This window comes from Felis catus, chromosome B2 (genome assembly GCF_018350175.1).
Source record: "Felis catus isolate Fca126 chromosome B2, F.catus_Fca126_mat1.0, whole genome shotgun sequence".
NCBI lineage: Eukaryota > Metazoa > Chordata > Mammalia > Carnivora > Felidae > Felis > Felis catus.
Window position 1 is genome coordinate 129,274,940 of NC_058372.1, and position 26,023 is coordinate 129,300,962.

At 40.0% G+C, this 26,023-nt stretch overlaps 1 protein-coding gene across 8 annotated transcripts in view; it reads left to right on the forward strand.

Annotated features, from left to right (window-relative positions):
* PHACTR2 (phosphatase and actin regulator 2) overlaps positions 1 to 26,023 on the forward strand; it is a 273,832-nt gene that overhangs the window by 240,771 nt on the left and 7,038 nt on the right. For 5 of the 8 annotated variants that reach the window (XM_045058152.1, XM_045058147.1, XM_045058150.1 and 2 more), the window contains one exon: positions 12,975 to 13,051. In XM_045058152.1, coding sequence (XP_044914087.1) covers positions 12,975 to 13,051 — 77 coding nt within the window. Of the gene's footprint in view, positions 1 to 12,974; positions 13,056 to 26,023 lie in introns of those variants that run through there. The other 3 variants (XM_045058149.1, XM_045058148.1, XM_045058151.1) reach the window with 1 other exon arrangement.

A 26,023-nucleotide genomic window follows, 5' to 3' on the forward strand; every position in this document is an offset into this window, starting at 1 on the left:
TTCAGCTAAGTCTTAGAAAAAATGAGTTCTTAGTTACTGTGTAACCTGCCTGCATTCATACCTGGATTGAGGGCACGGTAGTTCCACAGCCATGATTTTTCCTTACTCTTAGAAAATATAATTTATACAAGTTATCATTTTCAAGGGATATGTTAATAGTGAAAAAGCTATTGATCTATATGAAGGCTGACACACTTTTTCTACAAACAGCCAGAGAGTAAATATTTTGTGGGCCATATAGTCTTGGTAGCAATAGCTCAGCTCTGTCGTAGTCTGAAAGCAGCCATAGACAACAGGTAAGTGAATGGATGTATATGTGTTCCAATAAAACTTTTTTTACAAGAACAGGTGGTGGGCCAGATTTCCCCTGCAGGCCATGGTTTACCAACTCTTAATCTATATCATAGCTCACAGTCCAGAAAAACTTGAAATGTATAGTGAGTCCCATCATGGAGAAAAACTATTTTATGAGTAATATAGTTCCAAAGCCAAACAATTTTGCTAACCTTTTGTTTTCAAATTCTTCAGTTTAGGGTTTTCCTAATATCCCAAATAATGATTTCTAATTTTTGTCTCTAAGCAAAATTTGGTATCAAATAAACTCATGCCACATTCAGTCTTAATGCTAGAGCTCAGTATTTTAATTATATGCCGTGCTGAAGCTTTTTAATAGGTTTCATTCTGTAAAGCACCTGCTGCATTCAAGCACGTATCAGAGATATAGATCAGAAATTATCTGCTCATAAGAAGAAATGAAAATGAGGGAGGAAAATGATCACAAAGGAAGGATGTTTGGAATGAGAATAGAGAGTAGAGGGAGGCTAAGAATAGCACCCAAGGGACCCAACATTGGTGAAGAGGCAGTCGAACATGAAGAAAAGAAATGTCTGTGAGGTAGGGAAAGAGGAGAAGACGTAGCCCAATAGCCTAGGAAAGAGAAGATCAGGTCACAAGTGGTTAGTCATGTGGCTAGAGGGGACGTTTTAGCAGTCTGGTGGGTGGAAGCCTGACTAGTAGAGAAAAGGAAAATAAAATAAAACCTCAAAAGTCTTGGCTGTGAAGGAGAAGCCATAGAAGGAGGTAATCACTTGAGCGGTGATGATTGTGGAGGCTGCAAGCTTTTATATATACGAGAAATACCTGAGCAATCTTTTATGCCACAAAGAAGGGGCCAAAAGAAAAAGAAAGGTTGAATACATAGGAGAAAAGGCCAGTAACTGATATAGTAGGGCATAATCAATGGAGCAGCAGGAGAATGTATGTTTGTAGAAAAGGCAAGGAGGAGACCCTTGCGGCTGGAATGGAGAGCACAGGCTGAGGAACGCCCTAAACGTAGAGGCTTCTCCAAGGCAGGTAAAATCACTCAGGTTGAGGGAAGCCAGAGGGGATGAAGAAGATTGGTACTCAGGTCCGTGTCAAGCTCACTGCTAATCAGTGCCTTGTTTCTTGAAGGAGATGTTAAGGTTATGGGTTACAAAGAATTGCCTGTAAACTACTTACTGTGGTTTCTTGCCCTCACCCCTAAGGCTCCCTGTGTAAAGTCCAGCCCTGTGCTATTCCCTAGGTTACCAAGAAGAAGAATGCCTGGCCTTGAGAGCCTTGTGTTCTAGTCAGAGGGTATACTCATGGACACAAGTGCTGTGAGTGCAGAGTGCATGGAGTCCTGAGAGAGGGTAAGGGGAAAGGTGGGAAGATTTGGGGGCAAGCCCCTCCCACCCTTGAGGTGAGCCTTGAAGGTATCTCATTAAGCACGGTGTGGACAGCAGGAGCCTGCCATTTGCCTGCTGCCTACTCCTCACATCCAGGTCTCCGGCAAGTTGTCATGGGGTGTGAAAAACATGTCTCCCCCTGGGAGCCCCTCTTGGGCTGATGTGAAACACAGCTAAGACTATTGAGTGTGTTTTATCCTAATCACAGCCCTCAACCAGCAGCCCTTTGCTCTTCCCTTTACTGCCTCACACGTAATTCTGAGTGGTTTCCACTGCTTTATTTGCCTTCCTTCCTGCACTTTCCCCTCTCTGTTCAGCCGCAGTAGACTTCACTTATGACCTCATGTGTTGTCTGACACCTCACAAAGAAACACGAGGCTTGAGGTCAGGTGCAGTCTTTAGGGTGAGTGTTAACAACAGATAACATTTCTTTCTCAACCCTAACCCTATCTCAGTTCTGGTCGTATACATTCTTCTGGCATTTTGGTTTTTTTTTTTTTTTTTTTAGTTGTGAATTATATCACATGGTGAAGAATGTGTGAAACAAATGTACCATTTAACTAATAAAAGGAAGAGACCTGTTTTATTAATCCCTGAATATTACTAGTACCTGAAAAGAGCTCTGTGTGCTCCTTCCCAATTGCATTTCTCTCCCTTCCATAAGGAATAACCACCAGGGCACCTGGATGGCTTAATTGGTTGAGCATCTGCCTTCAGCTCAGGTCATGATCTCACAGTTTGTGGGTTCGAGCCCCGTGTCGGGCTCTGTGCTGACAGCTCAGAGCCTGGAGCCTGCTTTGGATTCTGTGTCTCCCTCTTTCTCTGCCCTTTATACCCCACCCCCAAAATAAATAAACATTAAAAAATTAAAAAAAAAAAAAAAAAAGGAATAGCCACCACCCTGACTTTTGTCTTAATTATTTCCTTTCTTTCCTTTTTAGGAGTTTAACCACCTTATTTATACCTCTAAACAATAGCTGTATATTTGCTGTGTTGCCAGTTTTGGAGGCTAAGTACGTCATATGCTGTACTGGGTGTTGCATCATTCAGTCAACACCAAAGAATCTGGGTTAACGCACTAGGCCATCATTTTTCTTTTTCACTGAAATATAATACTTTGTCATATGTATCAGTCACAAAGTAATTATCCATTTAGTTGTTGATTACTTAGTTTCTAGATTTTACATTCGCAAGCTATATACTATGAAGATTCGTGTATCATCTTCAGGGAAACGGATCCAGGACTTTTTTCTAGCATATATTCCTTACAATGGGATTGCTGGGTCCTAGAATGTAGGAATGTTCGGCTAAATTAGGCAGTGGCAATAGCTTTCCAAAATAATTGCTGTGGTTTACCCTCCCACCAGCAAAGGTTAAAACTTCCCATGGTTCTATGTTCTTGCCAACATGTGATGGTCAGGCTTTTTGTTCCTTTTTTGTTGTTTTTTTTTACTTGACAACCTAGTGGTTATGAAATAATATCTCATTGCACTTATACTTTGCCTCTCATTAATTACTAATGAGGTTGAGCATATTGTCATACCTATTCTGCATACGGATTCTACTTTTGTGCCTGTCTTTTGTCTATTTTCTTTTGGGTTATCAATTTCTTGTTGATTCATAGGAGTCCTTCCTATATTTCAGTTATCTATATTGTAAATACATATTTATCTTCTCCCGACTTATAACATTGTATTCTCTTTATGGTATGTTTTGACAAAAGAGATTCTTACCTTTAATACAGTGAATTTATCCACTTTTTCTTTATGGCTTGTGATTTTGTTTCTTGAAAAAATTCTTCCCATACCAAAATCCAAAATGTATTCTGCTATACTGTTTTCCAAAACATGTATAGTTTTGCTTTTCACATTTAAGTTCTTCATTTACCTAGAGCTGATGTCTTTAGAAGATATAAGATATGCCTTTAACTCTGTAGAGTAGATCATCTCTAGTATGTTTTCTATGTTGCTGTTTGCTCTTTGGTCTTCTTTCTTCTAAGTTTCTTGCCTTTATTTGGCTGTTCTTTTCTAACTTAAGATGGACTCTAAATCATTAACCTTCTTCTTTCCTTTTTTTCTGATATAAGCACCGAAAGCTATATATGGCGCTGTATGTCAGTGGTTCCCAACCTTGGTTACACATTACACTCACCCAGAGGAGCTATAAGAATGCTGATCCCTGGGACCCACCTCCAAAGATCCTGATTTAATTGGTCTGAGGTGTGGCCTTAAATACTGGGATTTTAAAAGTATATGGTCAGTAATTATAAAATGTTCCATATATCCTTGAAAACTGTGTGTGTCCAGTTTGGGGGTATGGCATTTAAAATATGTCTGAAACTAAATCTTGTTGGTCTCATTCAGATTTCTGTATCCTTGGCTTTTTTATCCTTGCTTTTTTTTTTTTTTTTTTTTTTTTTGTCTGCCTGGTCTATCCTATACCAAGAGAGGGATATGTTATCTCTCCCAATACATATATGGATCTTCCCTTCTCTTTATAATTCTATCAATTTTACTTCCTATATTCCGAGGTTGTGTTAATAGATATATATGTTTAGAATAATTACATTTTCCGGATGAAGCCTTTATTATGAGACTCTATTCAAGAAATGCTTTCTGTTGTAAAGACTATTTTATCCAATATTATTTTGACATAAAGGTAAGTTGTTTTAGACCACCTTAGTTCAGTGAATTCACACTGTAAACCCATGTGAGGGCTACTTATGGATTCATATATTTAGGATAGATTTCATTCTCCCTCACCCACTAAGCATCAGCATGACACTTTCTGTGCGGTTCTCTGGGATCAGACATTCTAGCATAGCCTTCACTGAGGCTATGTCATAAGGGCTCCTCTCTATGGCAGGAGGATCATGTATTAGACTTTCCACCTTGGGCAGGTTTTGTCTCTGGTCTTCAGTATCTCACTAAGCTATGAAGATGACCGCTTGGAGTCACCACATAGCAAATGCCCTCAAGGTCAAAAGCAATTTCAGTGCTCTGCTTACCCCATTTCTCTGCGCTTCATCTTCATTTATTATTTTCCATCGAAGTATTTTTTACTTTCTTACCAGCTAATTAGTACACTTAAGATAATTTTTTAATGTTATATACAGCATTTTACTTGGTTTTTCAGTAGAAGGGCTAGTCAAGGTACGTCGTTTTGTAAGAATAGTATAGAGGTGCCTGGCTGGCTCAGTCAGAAGAGCATGCAACTCTTTTTTTTTTTTTAAGTTTTTTATTTATTTTGAGAGAGAGAGAGAGAATGCACACAGAACAGGCAGCAAGAGGGCAGAAAGAGAGAGAATCCCGAGCAGGCTTTGCCCTGTCAACGTGGAGCCCGATGCAGGGCTTGAACTCACAAACTGTGAGATCATGATCTGAGCTGGAGTCAGACGTTTAACTAACTGAGCCACCCAGGTGCCCTGAGCTTGCTTCTCTTGATCTCAGGGTCATGAGTTCAAGCCCCATGTTGGGTATAGAGAGTACTAAAAAAAATAAATAAACTTTTAAAAAAAATCTTTAAAAAAATGAAAGAAATTGTGTACACTGTTGTATAAGTTTTCTTACATTCTCCTCCCCTAGTTGTGGGCTTTTGGTCACTCACCTCTTATTTAATGACTCTCAGTTGTCCCTGCTCCAGTCACCATTTCTGTGCAGTAAACTTCCCAAAACTTAGTGACTGAAAATCACAACTATGTTATTCCATCTTACAGATTTTGTGGGTTGGGGATTTAGTCAGGACTCAGCTAGGCAATTCTGCTTTTCATGAGGTTGACTCTGGTTACTCAGTGTTACTCAACTGACAGATACGTTGCTCTGGAGGGTCCCAGATGGCTTCTTTACATGTCTGTTATCTTAGAGAGGATGGCTGAGAAGCTGGGCTCAGTTGAGGCTATCCACCAAAACACCTACACATGGCCTCTTCTGCATAGTGGCCTCAGACTTGTCACACTTATTGCACGGTAGCTGGCTTTTTCCAGAGCCAGTGGCCCAAGAGAACAAGGTAAAAGCCGTATGGCTTTATCTAACCCTACTTTAGAAGACACCCAGCCTTATTCCTCCACATTCTATTACTTATAAGTAGGTCATAAGATCAGCCCAGCCTCAGAGCGAGGGGAATTTGCTCTACCTCTCAGTGAGGGATTGGCAAGGTCATATTGCAGAAGAACATGTGAGCTGGAGGTGTTATTGCTGCCATCTTTTACAAATGTAATTGCCACATCCACCATTCCCAGCTGGCTTGATATTCAAATGCTGAATTTCACAAAGGCAGGTAGGGAGTGGCCTGGGAAATGAGTAAAGATCACAGCAGGTACAAAGTATGGAAGCAGCGGGAGTCTAAATGATTAAATTTTCCATACCCTAGAAATAGTCATTTCTAACTCATGTCTGTTGTTGGAAGGCTAAACTCCTTCATCTCTAGTTATAATAAGAGGATTTTTCTTTTTAATTTTGTGTTGAAACAAAAATAGATTTTTGTGCCGGATTTCTAGGCTGCAGGGGAGGTCTACTTGGTCAGTTTTTCTTCTGCAGGCCTAGTGTCAGTTCAAGAGCACTTTAAAGGCACATGACTGGCATCTCCCCTGCAGAGCAAACTCTGAGCCCCAGAGCTCAGCCAGAACCCCTCCCTCCTCACATATGAGGCTCATTATTTTTCCTGTGACATTGTCTCTCCCATTTCTCCTGACACTTGTGAAGCTCTAAAGGACAGCATTTTTAGAACTGGATTTATATTGTAAAATATTTTTCCTTGACGAAAAATAAGAATCATTTCTTTTAGATTAAAAAAAATGTTCCATGCTTTTTAAAGATAGAAGATAGAAAAACACAACAATTTAAAATGCCATTAATGTATAGTATATTGTGTATACACAAATGACTCATGTTTGTCAGCAAAAATCAGAATATTCAAAAATATAAAAAGAAGAAACAACAATTATAGTGCGTATCAGTGCATGGTACTTTTAAGAACTTCTAAGAATATTATTTTCTACCTACCTAACACTGAAAAAAATAGTTATTTATTTTCTCTACATGTTAAAAGAGGAATATAATGAAACATTACTTATTGCCCAGAGATACTATTAATGGTCTTAGTGTGTTTGTCATCTTGGAATGAAAATAATACGTGCCGAACACCATTGTTGTAACAAGCATTTCTGGATTTGTGTTGCTTTTTACCTTAAAATAAAACTCTTCATGATATATAATGATAGGTTAAAGATCATGTATTTTATTCAACGAGTATATATTTTATTCTATAAGTAATGTATTTTATACCAGTTAGGTATAATAATCTGTAATTTAACTTTGATGGTAAAAAAGAGTTTTACTTTTTCACTTTTGAACTGTAAATCCCATTTAAAGAAAAACAAATATTGGAATCAAGTATTTCCACCTCTGCTCTCAAAATAAACACTGGACTTCCTGCCTCCTAAAGGGGCCATCCTTCTGTCTCTTCTCGTCCTACTATTTCTTGGCCCCACTAAGATACGACTTTGCATTTAAAAAAATCTTTGAAGTTCAAGTGTGTAAAGAGAAGGGGTTGGGAGGCAGTCAATAACCAATCAAATCTCATTCTGTGAAAACACTGTGGAGAATGCTGTAGAGAATCTCATAAATCCGGTAGCCTTATTAAATTGCTCAAATTGGGAAAGACAAGTGGTGGGAGAAATGCCTTATTAATTGTGAATTTGAGCTTAATTCACCTTTAAAATACAACTTTCAGGGCACCTGGGTGGCTCAGTTGGTTAAGTGTCCGACTTCAGCTCAGGTCATGATCTCACAGCTTGTGAGTTCGAGCTCCTGTGTCACGTTCTGTGCTGACAGCTCAGAACCTGAAGTCTGCTTCAGATTCTATGTCTCCCTCTCTCTGTGTCCCTCCCCTACTCATTTTCTCTCTCCTTCTCTCTCTCTCTCTCTCTCTCTCTCTCTCTCTCTCTCTCTCTCTCTCTCAAAAATAAACATTTTAAAAATTAAATAAAATACAATTTTCAATTTTAAAATATATGTACTTGAGTACAGCACTAGAAACAGATACACAAACATAAAGATACAGATGATGTCTATCTGTATCTGTGCTGAAGTGGATAAATGAGCCTTAAGATGACAGAATAGGCAGAGCCAGAGAAGGCCATCAACTTGGCCTGAAGATCAAGGTTAACCTGACAGTTGCCATCTCCCTGGGGTAGGCTATGAAGCTCCATGGTACAGAGGAGAGGACAGGTTTTAGAGCTGGGCTTTCAAGGGTTTGATTTCTGACTTGGCCACTTGGGAGATGTTTGACCTTGGCTAAATCATTTAACTTGAGTTTCCTTACTTGTAGAGCCAATTATATCCATCTTGAGAATTAGGTAATGTATTCATGAAGTTCTAGCTCATCAATAAATGGTAGTGCTTACCAGTGTTACATTCATGGGCAGGCTTGATAATCTAAGCTTTGTTCCCCATTGGTGATTTTTTCATTATGCTTTGAAACCTCAGTTTACAGTCTAGTTGAAAATTATCCAGTGAAGGGGCACCTAGGTGGCACAGTCAGTTGAGTGTTGGACTCTTGGTCATGATCCCAGGGTTGTGGAATTGAGCCCTGTGTCAGGCTCTGTGCTGAGTATGGAGCCTGCTTCAGAGTCTCTCTTTCTGTCTCTGTCTTAAAAAATATAAATGAATGAATGAGTGAATGAATGGATGAATGAAATTATCCAGTGAAAGAGAGTTGAAAATGCAGATAGTACATGGTTTGCCCTAGAAGTTACTCAGTAATTACTTATATATTAAAACCCTTGTAATAATTAACTGTCCTAGGGGGTGCATGGGTGGCTCAGTAGGTTAAATGCCTGACTTTTGATTTTGGCTCAGGTCATGATCTCATGGTTTGTGAGATTGAACCCTGCAACGGACTCTGTGCTGACAGTGAGGAGCCTGCTTGGGATTCTCTTTCCTTCTCTCTCTGCCTCACCCTGCTCACATGCTTTCTCTCTCTCAAAATAAATAAATAAACTTAAAAAGAAGAAGAAAGGGTCATCTGGGTGGCTCAGTTGGTTAAGCATCTGACTCTTGTTTTCTGCTAAGGTCATGATCCCATGGTTCGTGAGTTTGCCCCCCCATATAGGGCTCTGCACTGACAGTGCTCTCTCTTTTTCTCTCTCTCTTAAAATAAATAAATAACCTTAAAATAATAAAAGAAGAGAATAAAATAGAACTGTCCTAGATAATGGGGACATAAAGATGAACGTACTACCCTTCCAGGAATGCACTGTCTAAACAGGTCACAGGAAAGACTGAGATTTTGATTCTCTGCCGAGATATTCTTGGCCTGTTCCTGGTTGTCCTGGCAGCAAAGAAGAGTACACTTACCTCTGCATAGCATCGAGCTTGATGAGTAGTCAAGAAATTCCCTCCTTGTTCCACATCAGATTTTTACCAAAGAAATAAGCAGAAGACATCAAGTGATGGGAGCTCTAGTTAATCCTGGCTTCACCGCTCATGCTATTTGAGAAGGCAGCAGGGCCCATATTTTCAAAAATTACCTGATGCTCCTGGCCAGGATGACCCCGGAGCTGACTGGAAGAGATTAAGCAGACCTTCCATCGCTGGTCATCACTAGTCAATTTTAAACTTCATTTCAGTCATTTTTGTTGCCTCTTTCCTCTCTATTATTCTCATGGTACCAAAAAATGCTGTGTATTTCCTCTCAGTGCTATTTCCTGGGGTTTGTTTTGTTCCAGTCTTAGAAATACCTGGTTTTGGCTCAGTGACTTACCAGTGTTGGGTCCAGCTCAGCACCATTCAGGCTCCAATCTCACTACAGCAGCCTAGCCTGTGTATCTTTCTACACAATCAGTTCCATTTACATTTATGAGAGAAGCCATTAGGCCTAAACTCTGGCCTCATTTGCATAGAAAGGAGTTAAGATTATTGTACTTGTATTTTCTGAACACAAAGCATCTTTAATCACTCTTTTCCTCTCATAACCTTCTTTAAATAGTAAGAGGAAGCAATTCTTGGAATATAATTGTGTTAGTCCTGCAGTGAATTTTTGAAAGGAGTATTGCATTTCTTTAATTGACTGTAGTCATGTCTTGCTGATAACATATTTCCAAATAATCAGTCCCTAGAATTTCACATCATATCCATTGCCTATAACTGACTCATTATTCCTAATTACAAACCAGCCCACACAACATAGAGACCTGAGGCAATTATCTGGATGACTTAGGCTCTGATGCTCGTTTCATTGGAAAGACTGCGGGACTTGAAGTAAGAAGTACGTATGAGCCCCATCTTTGCCCTTTAACATCCGTTCGATATCTAGCAAGTCACCCTATCTCTCAAGGCCTCCATTTTATCATTTGTAAGATGAGATAGTGTTCGGGTTATCAACTGTTTAGTGACTTAACCATCTTATTTTGCTCACCACTTCCAAGATGGCTCCCTCACTGTCACATCTGTGGCTTGTTGCTTCTTGGCCTCTGTAGGCACCCACATGGCACCCCAATCTCCCTGGCCTCTTCCTGTACCTTGGCTTTCTCACAGTATGGTCTCCTGAGAGTGGTCACATTTTTTTTTTTTTACATGGCAGCTGACTTCCAGGAAGAAGGAGACAAAAGATGCCAAACCAGTCAAGGGCTACATCCCAGACTAGCACAACCTCACCTCCTCTGTATTCTGTTGCTTAAAGTAGTTGCAGGACTCATCCAGATTCAAGGCTGGAGAGACAGACTCTACCTCTTGATGGGGGAATGACAAAGTCACATTGCAGATGTGCATATGGGATATGCCCAAGAGTCTCAAACTGAATTTCTCAGGAAAAATGCATATGTATATGGTTATAAGTGAATTGTAAATGTTACTAATGTAAGGGATGTGTAGCATACAATTTACAATTAAAAATAAACCATATGGTACTCTTTTTTGTAGATTCTATATCCCAGTTGATTCTAAAAGAATGCTTTCACTGACTTTTGCCAGACTCTTAGATCGGTAGCCAACCTACTATTGAGAATAAGGACGTTGCCTTATTTGTCTTTGAGTCTCATTCAGTGACATTATCTTGCACATAGTAGACTCTCCAAATAACAGTGAAAGAACTGTTAGTCACAGTCATAAACTAAAATTTAGTTCATCTTTCAGAAGTTTCACAATAATGACATTTTATTGAATACTTAGTGTGCAAAGCACTTTCACATATGCTCTTTTTTAAGTATATAATTTTAAGTATATTCTATAAGTATAAACTCCATGAAGACAGAACTTTTTGTTTTCTTTTTTTTTTTTTTAATTTTAGAGCATGAGCAGAGAAGGATGGAGGGAGAGAGAAAGGGAGAAAGAGAGAGAGAATCTTAAGCAGCCTCCACGCTCAGTATTGAGCTTGACGTAGGACTTGATCCCACATCCCTGGGATCATGACCTGAACTGAAGTCAGAAGTCAGACACTCAACTGACTGAGCCACCTAGGTGCCCCACACGTATGCTCTTAATTGAGTCTTGTAATACTGTAAGGAATTCCCATTCCCATTCCCCAGAGGGGAAAACAAGTTTTGGAGCAAAATAATTCACTGAGGGCCACTGCTATTGAAGGCATAAGGGCAAGACTACAACCCATGACTTCTGACACCAAGTGTACCACTTTGTACTTCCTCTACTGAAATCTTAAATTTGGAGGAGAAAATGAAAATGAACATGGAGACGGGATTCTCTGCCACTCTCTATATTAAAATACTTCCTTTCAAGGAAGTCTTTCCGATAGATGCTAATTGGCAATTTGTATAGGGTATGTTCACTATTTCAGCTCCTGGTTTAGGTACCAGTATTTACAGTGAGTACAACAAAGTACCCTCAGTGTTGATTTCTCTTGTGAGACAAGATGTATGGTCTTACCACAGGGGACTCAGGCCCACAAATATCTTTCTGCTTGCTTCATCCCTTTCAGAACTCAGTAGCAAGAATTACTTCCACAGTTCCCAGCCACAGGTTCCCTGTAGAAACTAGAGCAGCTGAGGGATGCATGTAGGGAGATGAGACACTCTATGACTACGGGATTTAAATACAACACTGAAAAGCCTGTTGGAGGAAAGCTTGCATATTGCAGAGACAGTCAGTGATGGGAGAAAGCCAGAGAGAGGCCTCCAGGCTTCCTTCTGTCTCTTCCCTTTTTAAAATTCATCATTTTCCAACCACAAAGTAGATTTTCTTATCTCTCAGTCAGATCACTCTCTGTGGTTTGTAGTGTCATTCTGTGTTTTGGCTGAAGAGTCCATTTATCATAGAGGTTAGGGTATGGAGATATTTTTATTAATAGTTTTTATTTACAAGAGGGACAAGTTCTTTGTAGAGAAATTAGGAAATAAAGATAAGCAAAAGTTAGGGTGCCTGGGTGGCTCAGTCAGTTAAGTGTCCAACTCTTGATTTTGGCTCAGGTCATGATCTCGCAGTTCATGAGTTTGAGCCCCATGTCGGGCTGCACGCTGACAGTGTGGAGCCTGCCTGGGCTTCTCTCTCTCTCTCTCTCTCTCTCTCTCAAAATAAATAATTAAAGTGAAAAAAAAAAAAGGATAAGCACAAAGTTGAAAGCAGAAACCATCCATGATCTAGTCACTATTGTTAATAGATAACTCACATTAACATTTTTGTGATTATTTCAGCATTTCAACCTGAGAGACATAAGCATCTCTCCAAATCCCAACATTTACGTGACATGGGTTATGTGTTTGTTAAATAGTCATAGTAATGACATTCTAGTACACATTTTCCGAGTGGCTTTAGGTGCTCTGCTGAAACTTTTCATTCTACTTGTCTGAACTTTCAAAATTTGAGAATAAATAGCACCTGCCTTCTCAGCAGTTCTATGGCAGCTAGTCAAGGCCATGTCGCTGCACATGGTGTGCAATGCAGAACTTTCATAGGGAAATGATAATTGTTTCTGAGAAAGTCTTATGACCTATGCTATCCTGTGGTCATCGAGGGTGGGGGATGTGTGTGACTCACAGACTAGGTCCCAGGATGAGTTTAGCAAAGGCCTTTCTCCTCTCCTCTTTGTCAGTGACACTTGAAGGAAATCTGACGTGGGTTTTTTTTGGCTATAGTGTGATACTACATTTATCGTACCTCTACCAGGTAAAGACCTAGTGGAAATTAGGAATCTCTTTTTGCAAGACATTTTTTAAAAGAATGTCTGCTTTGTTGATGCTGTTATGCTAAGAAAATATGTGACCTAAGTACAATTCTGTTTATCTGTTGTTGTTGTTGTTTTTTTTTTCCTATTTAGGCAGCAATAAGGAAGGAACTAAATGAATTTAAAAGCACAGAAATGGAAGTTCATGAAGAGAGTCGACAGTTTACAAGGTAGGTGGGCAAAATGCAATTCAGCATATTTTTTATGTGTATTTTACCACAATTAAAAGTTTTTTTAAGTTTTTTTAATGTTTATTTTTGACAGAGAGAAAGAGACAGAATGTGAGTGGGGGAGGGGCAGAGAATCCAAAGCAGGCTCCCGGGCTCTGAGCTGTCAGCACAGAGCCCCACGCTGGGCTCAAACCCACGAGCGGTGGGATCGTGACGTGATCTGAAGTCGAACATTTAACCAACTGAGCCACCCAGGCAGCCCTACAAGTTTTTTTAAATACAGTTGAGCCTAACACCATCTAACGAACATTTCTAAAATTAAGTCTTTTTTTTTTTTTTTTTTTCCTACAGAAGTCTGAATCATTCCAAAGGGCTATGTTTGGGTTTCTTTCTTAGCTTTATTTTCTGGGACAGGAGAAACGCATTAGAATCATTTATTCTGTCCTTAAAGAGACTTAGTTGAAGTTTTATGCCCAGAACAGATGCTGGAAAGAGCCACTATGGGCACCTTGTGTCTGCTTTGGGATCACAGTAGACATAACCTAGAGAAGATAGAAACTCAATTTTTAGAAGATTTAACTTAGACTAGGAATCCAGTTTTTACTGGTGCTGTGGAAGATTGCAATAATCCTACTCTTGTAACTCCCAGTACCCCCTCGGTTTCAGTTTATTCTTCTGCTGAAACCAGAAGAGACCTGAATGTGATCATATAGTCTGACTACCTGCCCTCCCTCCCCCACACCCCCCCACCACCACTTAACAGGTGTTCTGTTTATTTCTCTGTAATGGATTTATGTGGTCTGGTGTGTTGTTTTTTTTTTTTATAACACGTATATTCGTAAAAATTTGCATGCCAATTAAAAATTGAATTATTGGGGGGCGGCTGGGTGGCTCAGTCAGTTAAGCATCCGACTTCGGCTCAGGTCATGATCTCATGGTTCATGGGTTCGAGTCCCGCATCAGGCTCTGTGCTGACAGCTCAGGGCCTGGAGCCTGCTTCTGATTCTGTGTCTCCCTCCCCTCAGCTCCTCCCCTGCTCACACTCTGTCTCTCTCTCAAAATAAATAAAGATTAAAAAAAAATTTTTTTTTAAATTGAATTGTTGGGGCACCTGGGTGGCTCAGTTGGTTAAGTGTCTGACTTTGGCTCAGGTTATGATTTCATGGTTCGTGGGTTTGAGCATCCCCTGGCTGCTTCAGATTCTGTGTCTCCCTCTCTCTCTGCCCCTCTTCCACTCACACCCTGTCTCTCTCCCTCTCTTAAAAATAAATAAAAACATTAAAATAAAATTGAATTGTTAAAAAACATACCAAGACAGATGATTACACGAAGAAGACCACAGTAGGTCTTTCTGGAAAGCAAATACTGGTTCCCTAGGCTAGAACAGCTTCTGCAGGACAGCCATATATTGTGGTGCTGCTCTGTCTGCAGTGGCTCCTGTCGGTGGTGCTGTTCCATGCTGAGCATGTCCTACGATAAAGGAAGTCATGGCACAACTTCATAATTTAATAGCAAATCCCTTCCCTAAAGTTGATGGGGGCCTCCTTGCTCCAAAGCTATTGCTTCTGTGATAATGTCTGGTGTGCAGAAGAAATTCCCCCTTTCTCCTAGGGGAGGTTTATTTGTTTTGGTTCCTCCCATATCATGTTTATTTGTAAATGCATTCGGGGCTTTTAGCCATCTGAATGTGTAGGATTTGCCTCTATCTGAGGGCTGCATCCTATCCTGATCTACTCTTGGGCCAGTCACACGCCCGTATCAAGCCAGACCTATTTGTCCCCTCCTTTTCTCCCTTCCACTCTGAGGTCAGGGAAAGTTCATGCTGATATTTGACACCTGTGGCCATACTTCTCCAGTAAAGTTGATCATAATAAGGTGGCTGAATATTTATGGTGACATCTAGTTGGCTGGGACCTCCGGGTAACTGGAAGGACAGCATGCACATGTACTTGTGTTTTTGAGTCCTGACCCCCGAGATATAGTGACTACACTCAACCTATTCTTTATCATTCAGGATAGCTTTACTTCTGTGTGTTTTTCCTAGAAATCATAGAAATCCTGATTACCTCATTTTTATTTGATGACATTATATGAAGAATAAACTACAAAGGAAAATAACCAAATTTTAAAAATGCATTTCTTTGGAAGTTCTGTTTATAAAAAATAAAAATTTGTACTGAAGGAGGTCCTTTCTCTTCTATTGTATGCTATGAACAAGTTTTTAAAAAGGAGGCTGCAAAGAGAGTAAAGGTCATTTATTTTTTGCATATGTATTTGTCATGGACCAATATATTCTAATTAAGCATTCAAACAATACAAAAATCCATCCATGAAAAAGGAAAACTCCCTTCGCTCCATCCTTCCCCAGCTTCATTCCCATTCTCGTAGGTAATCACCAGGAAAAGTTTGGTGTAGGTAGATCCATCTGGTCACTTTTCTGTGCATTTGCAAACACGTATGGATATTTATGATTTATGTGTACATACACATATGCCTTTATGTATCCCTTCTGAGTCACACACAAAACAGGATCTAGAAAATCTTTCCATATTACTGTGTACCTCATTCACTTGAATGACTTTATGGCCTTTTGTAGATAATATACCATAAGTTATTGAACAATTATTCTATTGATGGATGTTAAGGAATTTGTAGTGTTTCATTAGGAAAGCAATGCTGCCTTGACTTTCTTTGTAAATATATCCTCACACATAGATGCCAGTATTTCTGTAATAGTCCCGTGAGTAGATTTGCTAGGTCACTGGCGATATATTTTTTACATTTTGGAAGATGCTATTCTGTAACCTGCAGTTTATGAGCATACCTGGTGTATCACCTTCATCAGCACTGGTGGGGCAGGACAGGGGTGGTGGTGAGGGGTCTATAGTCTAAAGAATGAACAATAATATCTTATTTCATTGATTTCTATAAGGTTGGGTATCTTTACATATCTTTATTGACCATTTACATTTTTTATTTACTTTTACGAGTTTTCTTTTGGGTGTCTCTTTCATATGGATTAGTAATTAGATATTACTTAGATATTGTGGATATTGGCTCTTTATTACATATGTTACTATACTTTCCCCCAATTTATTCTTAACTTTTTAACTTTTTTTAATGGTCTTTTATTTAAATCTTTGCATATTCAAATATGTCTGAATTGTTACTTTTACTTCATTGTTCTGTGTCTTATGGACAAAGGCCAAGATTAGAAATCTATTATCTTCAGTTCTTATATATGCCTTTTTTTTTTTTTAACTTAGATCTTTAATCCATTGGGCATTTATTTGGATATATGATTCAAGAGAGTAACTAACTTTACTTTGTTCTAAATCAGTAGTCAGTTGCCCCATTTATTTCCCCCTTGATGTGAAAGTCTTCTTTTAATATACACATGGATCAGTTCCTGGATTCTTTTTTTTTTTTTTAAGTGGGTTCTGCACCCAATGTGGGACTTGAACTAACAGCCCTGAGATCAAAAGTTGCATACTCCCCTGGCTGAGCCAGCCAGGTGCCCCCAGATTCTTTACTATGCTCTAGTGAGTTATTGTCTATCTTTGCACTGTGTCACACTGTTTAATTAGAATAGATCTGTGATGTGTTTTTATATCTGATGGCATATTTTTTCACCTTAAAATTCCATTGGCTACTTTGCTGTATTTACTCATCTACAGAAATTTAGAGTGTACTTATTATATACTATAAAAGTCTATCGATATCTTTATTGTTTAAGCAAATATTAATAGATGTAAATAGGGATGAGCTGCATTTCAAGAGAAAATTATAGGCTTTTTTTTTTACGGTAACAAAGGTAAGCTTTAAAAGTTTTCCAAAAAATATATTGATTAACGCTCTTTAAAATGTCTATCCAGATAAAGAAAAATTAAATATTCATAGCAGTAAGATAAATATGCCTTGCTTAAGTACTCTTTAAAACCTGGCAGCAAAGCAAATGTCTACTGCTATTTTTCCATTAATTTGTATTACATCATTAGAGTTACATTCCAATAGAGAAAAATTTTGGCTCTAAGACTTATAAAAAATCTTGCTTATGATTTTCACATTGTTTTCAGTATTTCTTTTAAGAGGAAAAAGGTTTGGTAAACACTGCTGAGTTTAATCAAAATAATGCCAAAATATGATAATGTTTTACATTTAGAAAATCGCTTATGTAGAAGATGGTGTTACTCTTAGCAGCAGTCACCCTTGGAGGGAGCATACATGCTGCTGATCATTTCCTAGCCCTTTAAATGCAATCTAGATAGAGAGCAGCTCACTTATTAGCTCTCCTTATTAGTGGCAGACATTATCTCCTTATATCAAGTAAGCCTGCCATTCAAAACCTAAATCTGTTAACTCCCTGTGGATTTAGAGTGGTTAATAAAAGACAGCCCCGCACCCTCTGCCCGGGCACCTTTTTATCCAGAGATAATCTCCCCCACAGTGATGTATCAGTCAACACTGGAAGGATCCATTCCCATAGAGAGAGCTTCCTTTGCTTCTGTATCTCTGGAGAGATTCACAAAAAGCTGATAACATTGGTTGCCTCTGGGGCGGAGGATTGGTGGGTAGGGGCAGGCATGGGAAAAATTCACTCTGAATTTTTGAAATTCAAGAATTTATTATCAAAAACAAATACCTGAAAGAAAAATGAAAGCTCCATTCCCTAAGTTCTCTGTCTGTAAGTGAGGATGCCATCATGGTAGCTTTCCTTGAATAATGTGCTAGCACTAAATTCGTTGTGACATTCCTGTTATTGGTGTACCCAGAAAACACCTCTGAAACCTCCATCATGGAATATATTCTGTGACATGTTGGATCTGTAGTGGTAAAGAATTGCAGTGATTCACTCTTTTGTCTAATTCCCCAAATTTCTCCCCGTGTATTTTGGATGGCTCTCTGGCATTGCAATGCCTTCTGGGGCCATGTGACAAGGGGGAGGACTAGTGATCCCTGAGACAATTCATCCTGTGGCCTGAGAGGTACCAAGCTCTCACACTGGCTTCTTAGAACACTTGCTACTTGTCTGGCCACATCGTCTATTTTCTGCCACCAGCAGCTGCCCGCCCAGGTCACTGTTCAAAATCCAGAAGACTGTTTGAAGGGCTGCGTATTATTTAATAGGATTATTGCATTCTGGAAGAAGACCACCATGGCGAAATAAAGCTGCTTCCCTTTCCAGAGTAAATGGCATTTCCTAAATTTAAAATGATTTCCTAAATTATAAAGACAAATGGTATGAAAGGTCAAATTGTCGTTGAAAACTAAATTTTAAACTAGTTATAGGGGCGCCTGAGTGGCTCAGTCGGTTGAGTGTCTGACTTTGGCTCAGGTCATGATCTCGCAGTTCGTGGGTTCGAGCCCTGCGTCGGGCTCTGTGCTGACAGCTTGGAGCCTGGAGCCTGTTTCGGATTCTGTGTCTCCCTCTCTCTGACCCTCCCCTGTTCATGCTCTGTCTCTCTCTGTCTCAGAAATAAATAAACGTTTTAAAAAAAAAATAGTTACAGCTAGCTGAGGGGTAAGATTATGAGTCATTGTAATCTTCTTCTGGGTATTCTCTTTTCCAGAATTTTTTTGTATCCATATGGATTAGATTTATAATCAAGGGAGAATATTACTTTTAAAAAGTAAACTTTAAATTTACTAAGTAAGAGTATTTTTTAGAGTGTGAAGTGTAAAATCCATGTATGTGATTTTATTAGCTTATAAATTATTTACTTGTTTTATTAAAGCAAAGAATCATTGAATTGACAGTCTTAGCATCAAAGTTAGTCTCAAGATCATTGGCATATTGTTAAGTGGAAAATCGGGATACTGATAAAGCTATGAATAGCAATAGTATGTTTTATTTAAAATTCAGGTGCATAGCGGGGTGTCTGGGTGGCTTAGGCAGTGAAGCATCTGCCTCATGATTTCAGCTCAGGTCATGATGTCACGGTTCATGGGATTGAGCCCCACATCAGGCTCTGCGCTGATAGTGCAGAGCCTGCTTGGGATTCTCTCTCTCTCTCGCTCTCTCTCTCTCTCTCCCTCTCCCCTCGCCCCTATCCTGCTTACTCTCTCCCTCAAAATAAATAAAGAAACTTAAAAATTTTTTTTAAAATTCAGATGCAAAAAAAAAAATAGGAAATAACATCCAAAAACTCTTAACTGTTTATTACAGAATGGGGTTATAGGCTTTTTTTTTTTTTTTTTCTCTACTTTTCAAACACTCTTAATGTGGTTAGGTTGAGGTATGTCTGTGGGTGTGGGCATGTATATTTAAAGTGACTATCTCCGGGGCGCCTGGGTGGCGCAGTCGGTTAAGCGTCCGACTTCAGCCAGGTCACGATCTCGTGGTCCGTGAGTTCGAGCCCCGCGTCGGGCTCTGGGCTGATGGCTCAGAGCCTGGAGCCTGTTTCCGATTCTGTGTCTCCCTCTCTCTCTGCCCCTCCCCCGTTCATGCTCTGTCTCTCTCTGTCCCAAAAATAAATAAAAACATTGAAAAAAAATTTAAAAAAATAAAAAAAATAAAAAAAAAATAAAGTGACTATCTCCTTCTATACCATTTTGAGTGATTACTATCCTATGTAGATTTACAGATAAAGTAAACTGATTTTTCAACTTTTAGATACGCTTATCAAAATGTGACACGGCAAGAATTACACGTGGGACCCCAATCAAAATTAAATCAGGGGCGGGGCACCTGGATGGCTCAGTTGGTTAAGCCTCAGACTTCAGCTCAGGTCATGATCTCACAGTTTGTGAGTTTGTGAGGTTGAGCCCTGCATCGGACTCTGTGCAGACAGATCGGAACCTGTTGTTGCTTCGGATTCTGTGTCTCCCTCTCACTCTGCTCCTCCCCCACTCACACGTGTGCTCGTTATCTCTCTCTCTCTCTCTCTCTCAAAACTAAACATTGAAAATAAAAATCAAATTAAATAAGGGGTCCTCCACTGAGGATTGAGAAAGCTGCTTTTGCAGTGCTGTTCTCTTCCGTGGGTGCTCCATTTACCTGGACAGAACCTAAAAAGAGCTGCAGAAATGCAGCTTTAACCACCAGGTTTGGAAGCAATTGGCTCAGTATTTGGAACAATAAAAGCCCATCCAGCATGTGATCTGGCTTCTCAGGTAGAACTAAGAGCTGTGGTTTAGGAGAACCTGCTCATGTTTAAAGCATATGTGCCACGACCTTGAAACCCTTTTAAATAAAGGAGAAATGCATTATTCAGGATTTCTGTATATATCAAACACGGAAGTATAGGAAAAGTACACACAAATTACATTTGTGAGTAATTTTATTATTTTCTATTATCTGAATGAATTTACAGGAAGGTGAGTAAGTTTGTATGTATTAATTTGTGGAGTAATTACCTTTATGGAAAAGAATGATCTTTACCTGAATCCCATGACTTAAAAATAGCTCCCCCTCTTGGGGCACCTGGGTGGCTCAGTCGGTTGAGTATCCGACTTCGGCTCAGGTCATGATCTCACGGTCCGTTGGGTTCGAGCCCCAGGTTGGGCTCTGGGCTGACAGCTCAGAGCCTGGAGCCTGCTTTGGATTCTGTGCCCCTCTCTCTGTGCCCTTCCCCCACTCATGCTCTGTCTCTCTCCCTCTCTCTGTCAAAAATAAACATTAAAAAATATTATTTTAGGGTCGCCTGGGTGGCGCAGTCGGTTAAGCGTCCGACCTCAGCCAGGTCACCATCTCGCGGTCCGTGAGTTCGAGCCCTGCGTCAGGCTCTGGGCTGATGGCTCAGAGCCTGGAGCCTGTTTCCGATTCTGTGTCTCCCTCTCTCTCTGCCCCTCCCCCGTTCATGCTCTGTCTCTCTCTGTCCCAAAAATAAATAAACGTTTAAAAAAAAAAATTAAAAAAATATTTTTTTAAATAACACCCCCTCTCATTCACTTCCTCTCAACAGTATGAAAATAAGAAAAATGTATTCCAGTTTTAATAAGAAAAACATGGGGGCGCCTGGGTGGCTCAGTGGGTTAAGCCTCCGACTTCAGCTCAGGTCACGATCTCGCCGTCCGTGAGTTTGAGCCCCGCGTCGGGCTCTGGGCTGATGGCTCAGAGCCTGGAGCCTGCTTCCGATTCTGTGTCTCCCTCTCTCTCTACCCCTCCCCCATTCATGCTCTGTCTCTCTGTGTCTCAAAAATAAATAAAAACGTTAAAAAAAATTTTTTTAAAGAAAAGAAAAAAAATGTAGGTAACTTCAATTTTGAGTCCTAGGAGAGCTCAGAAAAAAAAGTGGACCAGGAGTTTCAGTGTACTTCAGGCACAATCACAATAAATCTATTTATTGCTCCATCAGTTGGAAGCCTAAAGCCAAACTGTCATCTTGTCAGAGAGGCAGACTTCTCAGGAGGTAAAGCTGAACTTCTCACATTTCAAAAATGAATGCAAACCATTGAGTTGTAACAAACGTAAGAGCAATTTGCATTTTTAGTACCTCTAACCAGAGAATTTTGGAGCTGAATTGGAAGAAAAGATGCCGCCTTTAAACAGAATATAGGGGGCGCCTGGGTGGCTCAGTCGGTTGAGCGACCGACTTCGGCTCAGGTCATGATCTACAGCTTGTGAGTTCGAGCCCCGCATGGGGCTCTGTGCTGACAGCTCAGAGCCTGGAGCCTGCTTCGGATTCTGTGTCTCTCTCTTTCTCTCTGCCCCTCCCCGTTCATGTTCTGTCTCTCTGTCAAAAATAAATAAACATTAAAAAAAAATAAATTAAAAAAACCCGGAATATAAATTTCCTTTTCTGATTGGATAGTGCAAGAAAATATATGAGGTTTTGTTTTTAGTTTTTGTTTTATTTGTTTGTTTATTTATTTTTTACCAGATCTGGCAGTCCATATGAAGAGAGGGTACATTCTTTTTTTTTTTTCAATTTTTTAATGTTTATTTATTTTTGAGAGAGAGACAGAGACAGAGAATGAGTGGGGGAGGGGCAGAGAGAGAGGGAGACATAGAATCCAAAGCAGGCTCCAGGCTCTGAGCTGTCAGCACAGAGCCTGATGCGGGGCTTGAATTTACAGGCTGTGAGACCATAATCTGCACCAAAGTTGGATGCTTAACCGACTGAGCCCCCCAGGCGCCCCAGAGAGGGTACATTTCTGACCCCTGGCTTTGTTAGCATATTATTGCCTCTAATTGGTTGGTCAGCTTCTTCTCTTAGCTGGACCTGGGAGCCATGCTGATGGCCTGTGACCTTGCATGCAGTGCAAACCTGGAGTTCATTCTCTAATGGGACCCATGGGCAAATAGTGCCTGCAGGAAAAAACAAAAAAGCTTTATGGTGTCCTGCTAATTTCTGGAAATTAAAAGCAGAATGCTTTCTAGGAAAATGCTGGGCTTTAGAAGGTTTTACATCTCTTCTGGTCCACTGACTACTCACTTTGTTGTGCATTTCAATTATTAATTCACCTACTTCATCCCACAGGCATTACCAGTGGGAACACCTAGCCCGTCATGTCATGTTTCCCCATGCTTGTCCTCTGAATCCAGTGAAAATGAGAGCATTGTGGAATGTCTGCTGTACAAAGCCCAGCAAATTAGGAGAGGGCTAAAATAATTGCTCACTTCGATGAGTTTGTCTTTAATTCCTAGAAAAGCTGAACTTTGATGGCTCAAGGTGTGAAGGTCCTGCAGGTGTAGTCTATTTGTATTGTCACGGCCCCCAGGGCACCCGCTTCCCTGGTGTGGTAAGGACAGTGCTTGTGTGTCCTGTGAGGAGGGAGGTTGTACTGCTCATTTCAACCCCAAGGACATCACTGGACTCGCTTTTCTAGTAATTGCAAAAAGTTTGTGCTGAGCCCATTGTCCTCGAGTTCCCTCTGTAGCAAAAGGCAGATGTTTTTGAGAGAACAGTGGCAATCAAAGTGTAGCCTGGGATGGGGAACAGAACTTTTCTCTGGTCAAAATTGATCAGAACTAACGGACAGATGTAGAAATCTAACTGATTGCCTCTTCCATTACATTCCACCCAGAGGGCACCAAGAAGACCCTTTGAGTGAAAGTATGAGTGAAGGCATGTTTTGTTCTCACAGTCTGATGTAGGTTAGTTAATAATAGAGTCTGAAGCCTGGAGCCTCCACTTACCAGCTCCGTGCCTTGGGCACATGACTTAGCATCTCTGTGTCTGTTTCCACATCCGTACTGAGGGGATACAGAGGTACATACCTCATAGGATTGTTTTGAAGATGAAACTAGGTAATAATATGTATAGCACTTGGACTTGTGCTGGGCACAAAGTAAACATTAGTACTTTCAGCTGTTATTATCTACCTGTCTTTTATATTTTATATAAAAAGCCTGGTTTAAGAGGTTTTCAATTACTCTTTTGAAATATTTTTGTAGAATTTCTGTGTTTTTCTTCAGGTTATGGTTGACTCTTCCTAGAAAGCATGATGGAATGTCCTACCATATTGGGTATTGTAGATTAATATAAATGTAATTGTAGTTAATTAAGGGGGAGCCTCATGATTGGACTCTTCATTTATAAGAATTGTTTAAAGAAAGTTTATCAAATAATTTTCTAAATGCCAATATAGATGTATTCAGGTTTTTATGCATTCCATAAGTATTGATTGAGCACATAGAGTGAGTCAGACTCTGTTCTGAACCCTGGGAATTTAGAACATGTCAAATAAAGTCCTCACTCTCACATGGTTATGTTCTACTGAGGAAGACAAACCATTACAAGTAAACAAATAAATAAAAATGATAATTTCAGTTTGTGCTAAGTACTATCAAGAAAATGTAAGGGTGCCTGGGTCGCTCAGTCGGTTAAAACATCGGACTCTTGATTTTAGCTCAAGCCATTACCTCACGGTTCGTGACTTGGAGCATTCTGTAGGATGTGTTAGCATCCTAACAGAGCCTGCTTAGGATTCTCTCTCTCTCCCTCCCTCCCTCCCTCCCTCCCTCCCTCCCTCCCTCCCTCTCTTTCTGCCCCTCCCCTGCTCTCTCACTCTCTCTCTCTCTCTCTCATAAATAAATAAATAAATAAATAAATAAATAAATAACATTTTTAAACAAAAGAGAATCTAACAGGATGCTATTGAAGGGACAAGAGCGGGTGTATAGATAGGATGACAATGAAAGGGGCGTCTAAGGGAATAAAACCTATTGTGCGATTTAGATGACAAGAGGAAGCTGTCAGCACTGTTGGGGGAGAGAAAAACATTCCACCCCCAAAGGGAACCAGCTGATTTCAAAGGCATAGCTAGTGCAAAGGGCCTGAGTTGGTAAGGATTTTGCATGACCAGAAGGCAAAAACAACACCCAGGTGACTAAAACAGGAACGTTGTCTCCCTGTAACCAATGTAGATTCACGTACCTCCCAAAGTTATGGCCAAGGCTGGCAGTAGGAATGGAACTCAAAGTGGATACATCCCTACTTTGGTCACAACAAGTTTGCTAACTTTGGAAAGCTTGGTATATCTTATTTTTATTTTGAGTTTTGGAAATTCGAACACGCAAAAATAATATAGCAAGCCCCATGCATCCATAATGCAGCTTTTCCAGTTATCAACTTATAGCCAATCTTGCTTCAACTGTTCTTATGGCTTAATTTTTCACTTTTTTCATGCTTTGATTTTACATGACCACATATTTTAAGTTGTCCAGTGTGCCAGATATCGTATTCCATGATTGAAAGTGATGAAAAGCAAGTCTTTCCTCCATGCCACACAATCTTAGTAGAGGCACACCTACATAAAGATTGTATACCGTGATAAGTAACTGGTATAAACCAAGGGTTATGGGAACACAGAAGAGAAAGGTGATTAATGCTTCCTTGAGAAATGGAGGAAAGGGAGTTTGGAGAACTCACAGAGTGAGATTGCAGGAGTTGGAGATGGGAAGGAAGATAGGACAAAAGGCAGAGCACAGAAGTGGAAAGTATTTGGGGGCTTAAAGTTTTTTTGTTTGTTTGGTTGGTTGGTTTTTGTTTTGTTTTGTTTTTTGAGAGAGAGAGAGAGCAGGGGAGGGGCAGAGAAAGGAGGACAGAGGATCTGAAGTGGGCTCTGCACTGACAGCAGCAAACCCAATTCGGGGCTCAAACTCAGGAACCGTGAGATCATGACCTGAGCCGAAGTCAGATGCTCAACCGACTGAACCATCTAGGCGTCCCCGGAAGTTAGGGTATTTTGGAAATAGTAACAGAGATCTAGCTAGAAACATGGGTTGGGCCACATCCTGAAAGGCTTCAATCACTACTGTAAGAAATTTAAATTTTATTTCATAGGGGAAGGTGAACAATACAATGATGTTAACAAAGAACTGGAAAGATCAGATTAGTGTTTATGATGATATTGCTAGTGACAATGTGGGGCACAGATTTGATCTCCACATCTCTGAGCCTGGGACAGGAAAATGAATTAGAAGACTCATTTATGAGGACCAGTGAACATTAGATTAGACAAGACAAATGAAATACTAAATGGAATTGCATAAACTTTCTGTGTGGGACCACAGAAATGGGCTGAAGAGGTAGATGAGATAAAATGTTGTAGAGAAGATGAGTTTTGACTCTGATCTGGAATATGAAAACATAGATGGGAAACGAAGGGAGAGGATTGCAATATTAGAGAACATAGCATGTGCACAAAAGCACAGGGCTCCAAAAACACAAGGAGGTTCAGGAACTCACATGGAAGGATGTGAAACCAGCTAACTAGCTAGCTAGCATGCCATTAAAACAGCACTAGCAAAAGATGGGGACACTTTAATGGACTCGAAGACCGTCAGTCGAGGCAAGACTCGGTAACTGATGGGATGTGGAGGGTGAAGAAGAGAAATGAGTTGCAAATCTGAGGGTCTTAGACTAAAAATCTTTTAAAAGGTAGATTGTTTAACAAGATGGAACGTGCCAGGGCAGATTTATAAGAAAAGACCATTTGTATAGTTGTGGATATGTTCAGTGGAACATTTAGATGGAAATGCCTGGCAGGTATTCGGAAATTCAGGGTAAGAAAGTAGATTTAGTG